The sequence below is a fragment of the Peromyscus californicus genome, unplaced genomic scaffold, assembly GCF_007827085.1.
Source record: "Peromyscus californicus insignis strain IS unplaced genomic scaffold, ASM782708v3 Scaffold_3__1_contigs__length_106647218, whole genome shotgun sequence".
Taxonomy (NCBI): domain Eukaryota; kingdom Metazoa; phylum Chordata; class Mammalia; order Rodentia; family Cricetidae; genus Peromyscus; species Peromyscus californicus.
Genome location: NW_026294551.1, coordinates 79,807,398 through 79,819,927, shown reverse-complemented (window position 1 = coordinate 79,819,927; position 12,530 = coordinate 79,807,398). Strand labels below are relative to the sequence as shown.

Genomic DNA, 12,530 nt, shown 5'->3' with positions numbered 1-12,530 from the left:
TGTACAGAAACAGCTTAGATTCAGGCGCGGTCCTTACGGAAACAGCGTAGATTCAGGAAAAAGCGTAAATTCAGGCGAGGTCCTTACAGAAACCGCATAGATTCAGGAAACAGCATAGATTCAGGCGAGGTCCTTACGGAAACAGTGTAGATTTAGGAAACAGTGTAGATTCAGGAGCGGTCCTTATGGAAACAGCGTAGACGCTGTCCTTAAGGAAACAGTGTAGATTCAGGAAAAAGCGTAGATTCAGGTGCGGTCCTTACGGAAACAGTGTAGATTTAGGAAACAGTGTAGATTCAGGAGCGGTCCTTATGGAAATAGCGTAGATTCAGGCGCGGTCTTTACGGAAACAGCATAGATTCAGGTGTCCTTACAGAAACAGCGTAGACTTCGGAAACAGCATAGATTCAGGCACGGTCCTTACGGAAACAGTGTAGATTCAGGCGCCATCCTATGGAAACAGTGTAGATTCAGGAGCGGTCCTTACGGAAACAGCGTAGATTCAGGTGCAGTCCTTATGAAACAGCGGTGGATTCAGTTGCAGTCACCATGCCGACAATAAAACCACAGATTCCCCAGAAGCATGCCTTGCTTTTCCTGCTGAGTGGCCGCTTGCAGGTCACTTTGGCAAGGGACAAAAAGCCATATGTAACTTCTCATTTAGCCATTCTCCAAGGTCTCAACTGGCTAGGAACCCTATGTCAAAATTTGTTGGTGTAAACACCTCACTTCCCTACAGACTCTGGCTACGTCCTGTTTTCTGACGTTCTCCACATCACCCTTGAGGAACGAAAATACAGACTTCAGGCAAGTTTGAGGCAAAGTACCACAAAAGGACCATTTTCCTCAATAGGAAAATTGATTAAATTTTCAGAGGCAATTTATGACTTGCTTTAAAAACAAATTATTACAGCAGACTGGAGAGCTGACCCTGCCCACCACCTAGGCAGAGTGGGAGAGCTGGCCCTGGTGGCCCTAGGCTGACCAACTCAGCTTCCACCCAGGCCCAGATCCAGAGCTTTGAGTTGGGGGACCCCAACATCTACCCCATCCATAAACTGCTGGAGCATGAAGAGACCAGTCCTGCAGAACCAAAGCCGCAGGATCTTCACAACACAGGTCAACAGCAGGATATCCAAGAGGAGTCCCAATGAGGGTGCAGTAATGGTAGTGTAGCAGAAGCCAGAGGCCTCGAACCCGTCCAATGACTGGTTGCAGTGAACATTTGCAAGTAAAGCTGTTTGGGCAAAAGGGTAGACTGCACAGCGCTGCAGCTCCACGTCCACATTTTTGTTTGTTTGTTTTGTTGTCTTTGGGGGAGGAGGTCGCAAGAGCAGATATGGAGGGACAGGAGATGAGTAGGTTTGGGATACATGAGGTGAAATTCACAATCAATACAAAGTTTTAAAAAGTAAAATAAAGGAAAGAAATTTAAATATTTTATTATGTTATACGTAAGAGTGTTTTGCCCGCATGCATGCTCAATGCCCACAGAGTTCAGTTGTGAGCCACCATGTGGGTGCTGGGACTCAAACCCAAGTTCTCTAGAAGAGAACCAGTGCTCCTAACCACAGAGCCATCTCTCCAGTCTCTGTGACTTGCCTTTTAAAGCATACAGCTTAATCATGGCATAAAATGCAACTAGTGATCTGGCCTTACAGGAATTTGAGATGTCCAGGGCCTGGAGTGGGTGGGGTTGTTAAACATTGCAGTTCTCACCGCCCAGACAGACTGGTCCCTGCTGCCCTGCCTGGCATTGTGACCATGGGTGACCAGGCCTCACTATCTTGTTCCTTCCTGCTCAAACTCTGCACCCACAGCAGCCGAATCACCGTGGCAGCTACCAAAAACCCCCTGAACCCCCAACCACGAACCACCTCTCTCTCTTTCTCTTTCTTTCTCTCTCCTACTCACCATAACATGCCTACAGTAAGCTGTAGGTTAATTCCCTCCTCCATACCCACCACACATACACAACCCTTATCCCCTTTTGCAGATGAGAAGTTCAAGTGCAGAGGAATCTATTTACCTAAGGTCTCACATGTTGGTTAAGCAGCGGCACTGCTGACTACTGGATGCTGTGGTGGCAGAAGAATCACGAGCCATGGTTACCTTTCTAGAGCTTTATTGAGAAGGAGAGAGAGGGAGAGAGCGAGAGAGAGAGAGAGAGAGAGAAAATACGGAAGGAGAGAGTGCGGAAAAAAGAGCATAGAGAGGGCACACCCGCTTTTTAGGCTGGGACACTATTGCAGGCTAGTGACATAATTAAGGACATAATCCTTACACCACACTCCCTGAGATGAACTCCCTGTAAGCCAAGGTCAAATATATACAGAGCTGAATCCCAACTCTAGCAGCCCTGCCCTCCCTAACTGCCTTGCCTTTGACCCCACTTCAGGCCTAAAGAATGAAAGGATCTCAGAGAGTGAGGACCCCTGTGAGGTGAGCCTGAGGCAGGGAGTGAGCGAAGAATGCAGCAACCTGTGCCTATCACGCTGTCAGAGCCCCTCATAACTACAGCAACTCAAATTGAATAATCTGAGCTCGTTTGCTCCTACTGCCATTGCTATTCTAAATCCTCAAGGCAACTAACTCGGTAGCATTAAAGCCATTTGCTTCTGGAGCTGGTGCACTGGTTTTCTTTAATTTTACACAGAAAAACGAATGGCATTTTTCACTTTGGCTATTGGTGAGTACACACAGTAATTAAAACCCAGCAACTCCTAAGAAGAGACACAGTCTGAAGACCAAGTGTTTCTCAGCACCTCACTTGGGTTGGTGAAAGGAAAGATCCTGGCTTCCCACTGTGCTTCTAGTATTAACTTATTCTTTCACATTGGACAAGTTCCTTCTACCCTGCTCCTCAGTTTCCCCAGGTAGAAAAGAAGTAACTAGGAAAACTGATAGTCTTCCAACTTTGGCATTTTTTTCTTGGAACAAGATTTTTATGGGAAGGTAGCTGATGAGTACTGGGGTGACAGATTTTGTCTCTACTGTTCTTCCTCAGGAAATGTCAACACCTTAGACATAAAGAAACAAACATGGGAACTGTTGGCCCCAAGATCAATCCTCCTGCAGGATCTTTGCACATGCATCTCTTTCCATCTAAATTCCCAATTTTCTCTCAAAGGTCATGAGACGAAAGCCATGCTGAACAACAGTGGGCCCCGCTACAAACGCAGCAATGTTGAGCGGCGCATCAACAGGGATGTCTTCTTCTGCATCGGCCTCCTCTTCCTCATGTGCCTCATTGGAGCTATAGGTAAGGGATGTTCTGCAAAAAGCAACACAGAAATCCATTCAATTCTTTTGGCAAATCACTATAATTCTGAGCTTTAATTTCCTTAAAGAAGAATCAAGTCTGTACCACCTACTTTAGTGAAGGTACTGATGAAAATCTACTGTAAAGTATATGTGTTCTTAAATATTAGCAATACTGTCAATGATTGATGGGCTGAAAAAAAATCTCATGAAGTATAGGTGTTCTCTGAGCATGGAAGGAGAACAAGATGAATGAATAACTCACAGGACTGATCCTTGGAGAGCCCACAATCTGCCCAGGAGGAGTCAAACAGAGTTGAGAGCTCACACTGCCCTACTCAATGGGGCACTTCCCATGGGCACTGCATTATTTGCCTGTTGTTGCCGTGAAATTAAGTCATGTATGCTTAGAGGATCAAAACAGCACAAATTCACTCTGCTTCTTCATCTTCTTCTAAGCAGCAGAAGTCCAATTGACTGGGTTAAGATCATGACTTCAGCAGCTCTGCTTCCTTCTGATGAGACCCAGGGAGGAATCGGTCCTGTCTTTTTTCAATTTCTAGAAGCTTCCTCCTGGCCTTTGTTCATTGTACTAGAAGCATCTTCCATACTCTGCTCATATCTCCCCAGCCTTATCTGTGGTACCTCCTTTTATAAGCACAATTGTAATTACATCCTTGAAGCCACCAGGAGAATCCAGGATACTCCCCATTTTGAATTTCATGAGTTACTCACACCTGCAAATTCCTCTCTTCCTCCTAAGACAGCCTCTTCCCAGGACCCACCAATTAGGATGTATCTTGTTATGGGTGAAGTGTTATTTCACCTTCCGTGGGCACTGTGGAAACACCAGTGAGGGGAGTCTTTCCTGGAGCGGTACCTGTTCTAGCTGATTACTAAATGAGGTGGGCTTTTGCTGCAGGAGATAGGTGGCAGACACAAGTTCAGGAGTACGAGGAGGCAGGGAAATCTGGGGAGAGAAAGAATGTACTTAGTCACATGGGTAGCACAGGAGGGTACAGAGGTGGAAAGGAGAATGACTATAGACAGAGAAGCAGTTGGCTATCTAGTGTGTAAGAGCAAGAGCAAGCTCAAAAGGCATAGAAAGGAATGGCTGAAACCACTTAAGTTTATCTTCAGAGTGGAGACAAGAAAGGGTTCTCCATGGAGATCTTACCCTTCCCCCCCATCATCTTTACTCTAGGGGTGTTTCACAGAACGCTTAAGGAGACCCCACAAAGAATAAGGGATGATCAGGAGAAAAAATTCATGAGCCCGCACACCCCTGAATGACCCTGACCCAAAGAGCAGCAATGATGTTGGCTTGTCTCAAGGTGGCCAGGAATTTATACTATAATTTACATTATAATTTAATGTAGCTCACAGGTGAGTCTAACAGTTGTGCATGAGTGGGTGGCTCACAGCTGAAAAGGCAGCACAGGAAGATAGAGGAAACCACAGCAAGAACACAGCCACTCCCAACTCTGCCCTCATGGCTGCAGGAACTATGCCTCCATGTTAAGTTTTTCAGGCATGCCAGAACTGAAAGTTTTCTTGAGATCATTGTGTCTCCAGACAAAAAAAAAGAAACTAATGATTACACACAGAGATAAGGCACCCAAAGTTGGCTTTACAAAGTCTCAAAAATGATAAAGGGAGAACATCAAAGGAGAAGGAAGACAAATCCTCTATTGCAAATAGCAACTTTTATGACGCAGGACTCTTTGGCCGCCTCATTAAAGCATAGCCCTTGAAGAGGAGAAAGTCCTCCCATGACAAGTAGGATTCCAGGGTTCCTTACCAAATGTTCCCTTTGGTTTTATAGCAAGGTGTGTCTTCTTGCTTAGCTCATAATACACAAACATTACATGCACAGACACCTGCCCAGGCTCCATGGCCCCCGAGACTTCTGGTTCACCTTGTAGCTTCTCTGCTTTCTTGTCTTACTGCAGGGGCCCCTTCTCTGTGCATGTCTTCTCCTCTGTACTGTCACCATTAAATTATATTATGTCTGTAATACTCCTTCCTTCTGAAGTGACTGTGAGGAATTTGGCCCAGCCTGGCAGGGAGGGAGCCTTTGGGTGTGATGACATTTTATGGCTCTTACTCTCTATAGTTCCTGCCCTGAAGCTGGCAGCATTTGTTTTAATTGGGATTTTCTCCACATCAGAGTCCATCATTGAGGGAAGTCAGGGCAGAAATCTAGAGGCAGGAATTGAAACAGAAGCCATGGAGGAGTGCTGCTTACTGGCTTCTTCCTCATGGCTTGCTTGCTTGTTTTCTAATACCATCCAGGACTACCTGCCCAGGGGTGGCATCACCTCAGTAAGCTGGTCCCTCCCATATCAATCAAGAAAATGTACCAAAGATTTGTCCATAATCTGTGGGGAATTTTTTGCCAATCTGGTAAGGGAATTTTATCAGTTGAGGCTCCCCCTTCCTTGTATTAAAGCTGACAGAAGAAATAGTCAGCACAGAATTCTGCACAATGGGTTATTCTAGTTTCACAATAACCCTATAGGATAGCTATTACTAATGAACAGACAAGGACATTCAAGTTTAGACAGATCTGTAGCAGGTGCTGGATGTAGCTCATCTTGCACAATCCTGTGGTGCTGTCACCCCTTTAGCAAATAAGGAAACAAAGAGTTCAGTGTGTACATGGTGTGGGTTCTGTGGACTCTCATAGCATTCCATACTCTAGCACACAGCCCCCTCAGGATCTTTTAAGGTCAAAGTCCTTTGCTTAGTGAGAATTACTCAAGAACAAAGAACAAGACTGATAAAATCAATGAGTATTGGATATAGGAGGGAAGAGTGGGAAAATAGGTAATTAGGTACATAAATAGATGAGGGGGGATGGGTAGGAAAGAAAAGTGGAAGACAGATGTGTCAAGACTGCCCAACCACACACTTCATACAATAAGACTGAAAAGTATATGTTCCATTATCTTTCCAACCTCTATGTGATAAGACTCCACCAGAATATATGTAATCTTCATACTAATCTTTCCAGTAAAAACAGACAGTGTCCATCATTCCATCAAGGGATTGAACAGTGAAGAGTTGGGTACATGAAGCACCACTGTCACACTAAAGGAAAAGAGAAAGAGGAGGAAAGGGCAGTGTGTCATGGGGAATAAAAATAGGCTCTTCAAATACCCACCCATGTCTAGGAACATGTCATGGCCAGGTGGCCAACTTAGGACTAAGTAAAGACTTAGTCTCATGCCTAGCTTTGCTTCTTCTCAGGCCACAGCCTCTGGAATGGGACCTTTAAGGAGCATCCTCCCTTTGACGTGCCAGATGCTGAAGGGAACTTCCTTTCCCTTGGCCTTGGAGGCTTCTATATGTTCCTCACAATGATCATCCTTCTCCAGGTAAGAGCTCTCTACCCTCCACAGCTTCAGAAAATAAAGAAAAATAAGTGCTAGCCCCAGAAAGAAGTAATAAGGACAAGATGGGAAGACAGAGTTATTGCCTTCTGGTGTGTTTACCAAGTGTTCACATTGGTAATGTCAGGACCACCTCTCAGCTGTAGAAGAAGGTTAAGAGCAAGAATGCAACAGTCACCCATGTATATGTGCCTTTTGCTGTGGGATGTTCTGTATGGCAAATGTGTTGCTAATTAGTCAATAAATAAAACACTGATTGGCCATTGGCTAGGCAGGAAGTGTAGGCGGGACAAGGAGGAGAATAATGCTGGGAAGTGGAAGGCTGAGTCAGAGAGACACTGCCAGCCGCCACAATGAGAAACAGCATATGAAGATGCCGGTAAGCCACGAGCTACATGGCAAGGTATAGATTAATGGAAATGGATTAATTTAAGCTGTAAGAACAGTTAGCAAGAAGCCTGCCACAGCCATACAGTTTGTAACCAATATAAGTCTCTGTGTTTACTTGGTTGGGTCTGAAGGCTGTGGGACTGGCAGGTGATAGAGATTTGTCCTGACTGTGGGCCAGGCAGGAAAACTCAAGCTACACCCTTTGCCAGATGCAGAACAGGAAAAACACTAAGACTCAAGACCAAAGGAAGATTAAATACCCAAGTGTTGGAGATAGAGAAAATTTACATATTAATGTTCCAGCATTCGATAGATAGAGATAGAGAAGAACAGAGTAAATGAGAAAAATATAGTTGAGACCTATAAAATATGTCGTAAGGGATAAAGTGATGTTTTTCTTTACATATTTGCGCTCTATAAAGACACACAGCTGATGGAAGATGAGAAGCTGGAGTTTTGTTTGGTGAAGACTCGTCTACAGTCAATGTCTTTTAGAACTCTGTTCCCGACTGATGAACCATTTCAACCTCCCATTCATCATAGCAGTTTGATCCTTCTTAAAGGCAAATGTAAACACACCTGTTCTCTGCACAGAATCTGCTGGTAATTCATGTCTGCTCAGAATAAAATCCGAAGTCCTTGTGGAAGCCAACAAGGCTTTAAACAACCTGGACCTTGACCCCATCTCATCTCCTCCTCCATTCTTCCTGTATCATGCCTGCTCACTATCACCTCCTGAACAACCAAACCCCTCCCACTGCCCAGAATTCTCTTCCCAGTGTGATCTTTGCACCCTCCTCTCTTCAGTTTCTGCCCAAACGTCATGTATATGAAAGTCCATTCAGTCTATGACTCTATGTCCTCTCTGATTTCCTTTACTCTATTTCACGAGACAACCACATCATATATATTGATTGTCTATATATTGTCACTAGAATATGAGTTTCTTATGGCCAGTTTTGTTCTAACAACCTCCATTGCCAAGACTTGGAACAATGTCCAACAAAGAGCAAAGCTGGCGTTGGACTAGTGAACGTAATCAGCATAAGGCCTGAGCACCTGCAAAGATGCCCGTGACCCTCCATGTCACAGAGATCGGAGGGCTCAGGAGTCTCTCAAGAGGGGTGCTAAAATTCCTATACTCAACATGCTGTCAGTAAATAGCCAGTGAGGAGTGCCTGCCCCCCTCCCTCCAGACACCACAGGATGAAGAGGCATATCTCCACTTCACATCCCCCCAAGAATTCCAAGGGAGACCTGAATTCACTAACTTTTAATTTCTCAGGAAAAGCCATGCTGTGAACTGTCCTCACCTTTCCATCAAATGCCTTTGCTATCCACTAGTGAGGGTCTGGGAGCAGGGATCAAGCGGGTTTCTGACACAGTGTGAATCTATCCTCCCTCAGGTGTTGATCCCGATCTCCTTGTACGTGTCCATCGAGTTGGTAAAGCTCGGGCAAGTGTACCTCCTTCATAATGACCTTGACCTATATGATGAAGAAACCGATCTGTCTATTCAATGTCGAGCCCTCAACATTACAGAGGACCTGGGCCAGATCCAGTACATCTTCTCTGACAAGACGGGGACCCTGACAGAAAACAAGATGGTGTTCCGGCGGTGTACCATTGTGGGCAGTGAATATTGTCACCAAGAAAATGGTATGAGGGCCCACAAGCACCCTGCCCTCTTGACAGGGGGACAAGGACACTATTCTGATTCCCCACAGGGTTTCTATAGCATTTTGGCAAGTTGTATCACCTCTCCATACAGCACAGTGTGTTTACATCAAGGATGGGCTAAGATGGCATGTGTCCCAATTATGTCTCAGTCATGAAACCAAGGCTTAGGAATTTGTCCTGTTACCTTACCTGGTGTGTTGGGATGTGTCTAGATCTAGGCACAGGGTGAACTTTGACACATTCAGAAAATGCCTTCCATTTTAACAAATGCCTTAGATTTCATCAAGTCAGTGTTTTGGCTTAGAATATGAAGTTTTACGATGCCTGAACTGTCACTTTGCTACTTTTTGTGGTCTGAAGGTAGCCTGTAGAACTGAGTTAGTATACACACACACACACACACACACACACACACACACACACACACACACACACACTAAAGAGAGAGAGGAGATATTATAGATAGCCCTATCCCCTTTGCTATGGCAATCACTCACTATTTACACGGGAGCCTCTTATTTCCTTTTAATAACACAACAGCTATTACTACAAGCACCTAGCTTAGCTAGTCGTTTTCACATATTATGTTGTTACTAAAATCTTCAAAATGATCCTGAGTTTTATACTTCTTTAAAACCTCTAATTGAGGAACTAAAGGTAGAGGTTAAATCAAAGCACAAGATCATATAACTTTCTCCAGTCATAGCAGCCCAGCCACAGTTTTCCATAGACCTTTCCTGTGCTCTATTCCAACCCCTGAAGTCTAGCACCCCACCCCACCCCCACCAACCACAGCTCAGCCAAGATGTAACAAGATTCCATTCTTGCAGCCAAACGATTGGAGATGCCAAAGGAGCTGGACTCAGATGGTGAGGAATGGACCCAATACCAGTGTCTGTCCTTCCCACCTAGATGGACCCAGGGCCCAGCAACGATGAGAAGCCAAGGAGGTGCCCAGCCTCTGAGGAGGTCCCAGAGTGCCCGGGTCCCCATCCAGAGCCACTCCCGACAAAGGTCTGTGGGACGCTGGGAGACCTCACAGCCTCCGGTGGCCTTCAGCAGCTCAATAGTAAGTCTCTGCCTTGGTTCATTGAATCACAACCAAATTGCGCCAAGAAGATAACAGAGAAGGTTCTTGGATATATCAGAGCCTCTATAAACCCTGATTAGCTGGTGGTTGGGGGTGTAGCTTAGTTGAGAGAATGCTTTCCTAGTATGTATGAGACCTGAGTTCAATCCCAGCCCCTCACAAACCAAGTAGAATGCTGCATACCTATAATCCCAGCACTTGCTACATAGTGAGTCTAAGGCCATCCTGGGCTCCATGAAACTCTGTAATTATTTTTTTTAAAGTTATTTAAAGCCTGAAGAGATCTCAGAATGTCCCCTCCCAGTCCCATATGGAACCCATACAGTGTTCTATCAGCATACACAATTCTCGTTAGTTCAAAACATTCAGTGTTTGGAAATTAAGAGTTCTTATCTGAAATATTCATTTCTCCTGTTCTTAAAATGGAATTAGAAAATTCCCTGTACTAGTCCAGGGTTTCCTTATGGCAATAATTGGCTTGAGTTAAGAAATCCTTACCACGTAGGTTGGTATAGTCCTCGGTGCCCTAGAGCCTTTTCCCTTCCCCATCTGTCACTACCACAACTGAGAGCCAGGGGTCTCCTCATTATGGACACATTTCCAATTACACAGCTAAAGGAAACCAGAAATTATTTGTTATGTCTGTATTTTCATACACTAGAAAGACAAAAGATAAGCCTTTAAGGCCTTGTGCACTTGAAGAAAGGTGAAAGAAAATATTTTAGTAGTAATTAAAGAGGAATTTTAAAGAGTTTTATCATGTCTTCCCTTTTCTTTAATTCTACACACTGAATGGAATGCTCTTTTCCCAAATTTTTATATGAATATTTTTCAGTTACTTAAATGAGGTGTCATTAGGCCTATTCTGAATGTCTTTTGGCATTTCACAGTTCTAATGTGGCAGGCACCTTATGTGCCTATTAATAAGTGCCCCCACTGCCAAGGGCACAAGGAGGGAAATCTGGAGGCTTTTTGCCAGCATTGAAACAGGCAACATGATGATTCTCTGCCCCTTGCTTAGCCTCACAAATCACCGGATCCCAGAACCAGGCAGAATAGATTCCTTTTTTTTTTTTTTTTAAATACAATTTCATCTTAACTTATTTTGCCCAAGATGATCTCAAATTCCTGGGCTCAAGAAACCCTTCTAGCGAGTGTACATTTGATAGAGGGCCCTAGGCTAATGGCAGTGCATGGGACGTACTAATCCCAAACTGCCTCCAGAACCTAAACTATGGTCAGTGTTCTGCACTGGCTGGCAATTTCAAAAGCAAGTTGTAAGTCAGAGCTTGCCCCAGAAACTCCCAAGGTCCCAGGACCTGGCAGCAGTCTACCAGCTTCTCAAGACACCAGCTACTAAGCCCAGCAGGTGGTGGCGCATGCCTTTAATCCCGGCATTCGGGTGGCAGAGGCAGGTGGATCTCTGTGAGTTCAAGGACAGCCTGGGCTACAAAGCGAGTTCCAGGACAGGCTCCAAAGCTACACAGAAAAATCCTGTCTTGAAAAAGAAAAAAAAAAATTTAAAAAGGCCAGCTCTTGGTTTCCCTGGCCCGTGGGTACAAACCAAAAATAAAACGGGAATCAGTCGTAGCAGCAACAACCAAAACTGGGTTTGTTCTTTTTCTTTAGCTACCAAACACAAGACAGTATCAGTGATTATCTCCTAATTGCCTGCTATAAAACTGTGGTTTTAAGGTGGGTAACATATTTATGAAACTGGCATGTCCCCAGCCAGTGTTTCATGGCACGGACAGATGGAAAATAAAATGCCTTTTGCCCTGCTCTGAAAGCAGCCAAGATTTCAGCAGAGTCTAAGAACCACTTGCACAATGTTTTCCAAAATCATCGAAGCCAAGAACATCTTCCCAGTCATGGGAAACAGCACTGGGCCCCTGAAGGCTCGTCCACCACTCCCTTCTGCGGGCATGTCCCCTTCCCCGACACCTCCAGAGAGAATGCAGCAGACACAACTTAAAGAGGTGAATAGGGCAGCCTCTTCCTTAATGACTCCTCTGTGAAACACTCCGACTCTCCTGCACATTGGCACGGCAGCCAACATATGCCTGCTGCCTCTGTGAGGTTAGATAAGAAAGAGTCCTGATTTCATCAGGCAGGCACACAGTCTTTCTGCAAGTAATGTGACCACACGAGGCAGAATTGTCCTTAGCCCCCAGGGACCCAAACAGAAGGCTGAGAACTGTCAGAAAATTCTTTCCTGGGTAGCCACAGTGAATTTTCCTTCAACTTACATAGCTTGCTTTAACAGTCTGGGTGAATTGGGTTTTCCTGATTCTTCATCCAAAGTAAATATCATTAGGACTGAAACCCGAGGATAAATACATCACTGCCTTGAAAAAGGAATTTAGCCTTTAGTTCCCAGCAACCAAAAAGGCCTGTTTGCATGCTACTAATACCAACATGCAGTTAGGTATTAAAAGGGGATCAAAGGCCACATGGTGCTGTCCTCCTTCCCCCCCCCATCCCGCAAAGGCCTGTACAGCCTATCCTCACAGTAGCCTATGCATCCTTTCCAGGGGAACCTCCCTATACAGAAGCCTCTATGGAACACACACACACACACACACACACACACACACACGATGATGCTTTGACCAGAGGACTTTTGGACTTTGACTTTCTGTTTTCATGTGTGTGCATGTGTGCATATGCAGGTTTGCATGTGTGTGTCCACGTGGCTGTGCATGCATATGCCT

General features: G+C 44.9%; 1 protein-coding gene across 5 annotated transcripts in view; it reads left to right on the top strand.

Moving 5' to 3' along the window:
• Atp10b (ATPase phospholipid transporting 10B (putative)) overlaps nucleotides 1–12,530 on the top strand; it is a 239,522-nt gene that overhangs the window by 176,724 nt on the left and 50,268 nt on the right. For all 5 annotated transcript variants that reach the window (XM_052758459.1, XM_052758456.1, XM_052758458.1 and 2 more), the window contains 4 exons: nucleotides 3,131–3,262; nucleotides 6,514–6,641; nucleotides 8,453–8,705; nucleotides 9,557–9,795. In XM_052758459.1, coding sequence (XP_052614419.1) covers nucleotides 3,131–3,262; nucleotides 6,514–6,641; nucleotides 8,453–8,705; nucleotides 9,557–9,795 — 752 coding nt within the window. The remainder of the gene's footprint in view (nucleotides 1–3,130; nucleotides 3,263–6,513; nucleotides 6,642–8,452; nucleotides 8,706–9,556; nucleotides 9,796–12,530) is intronic.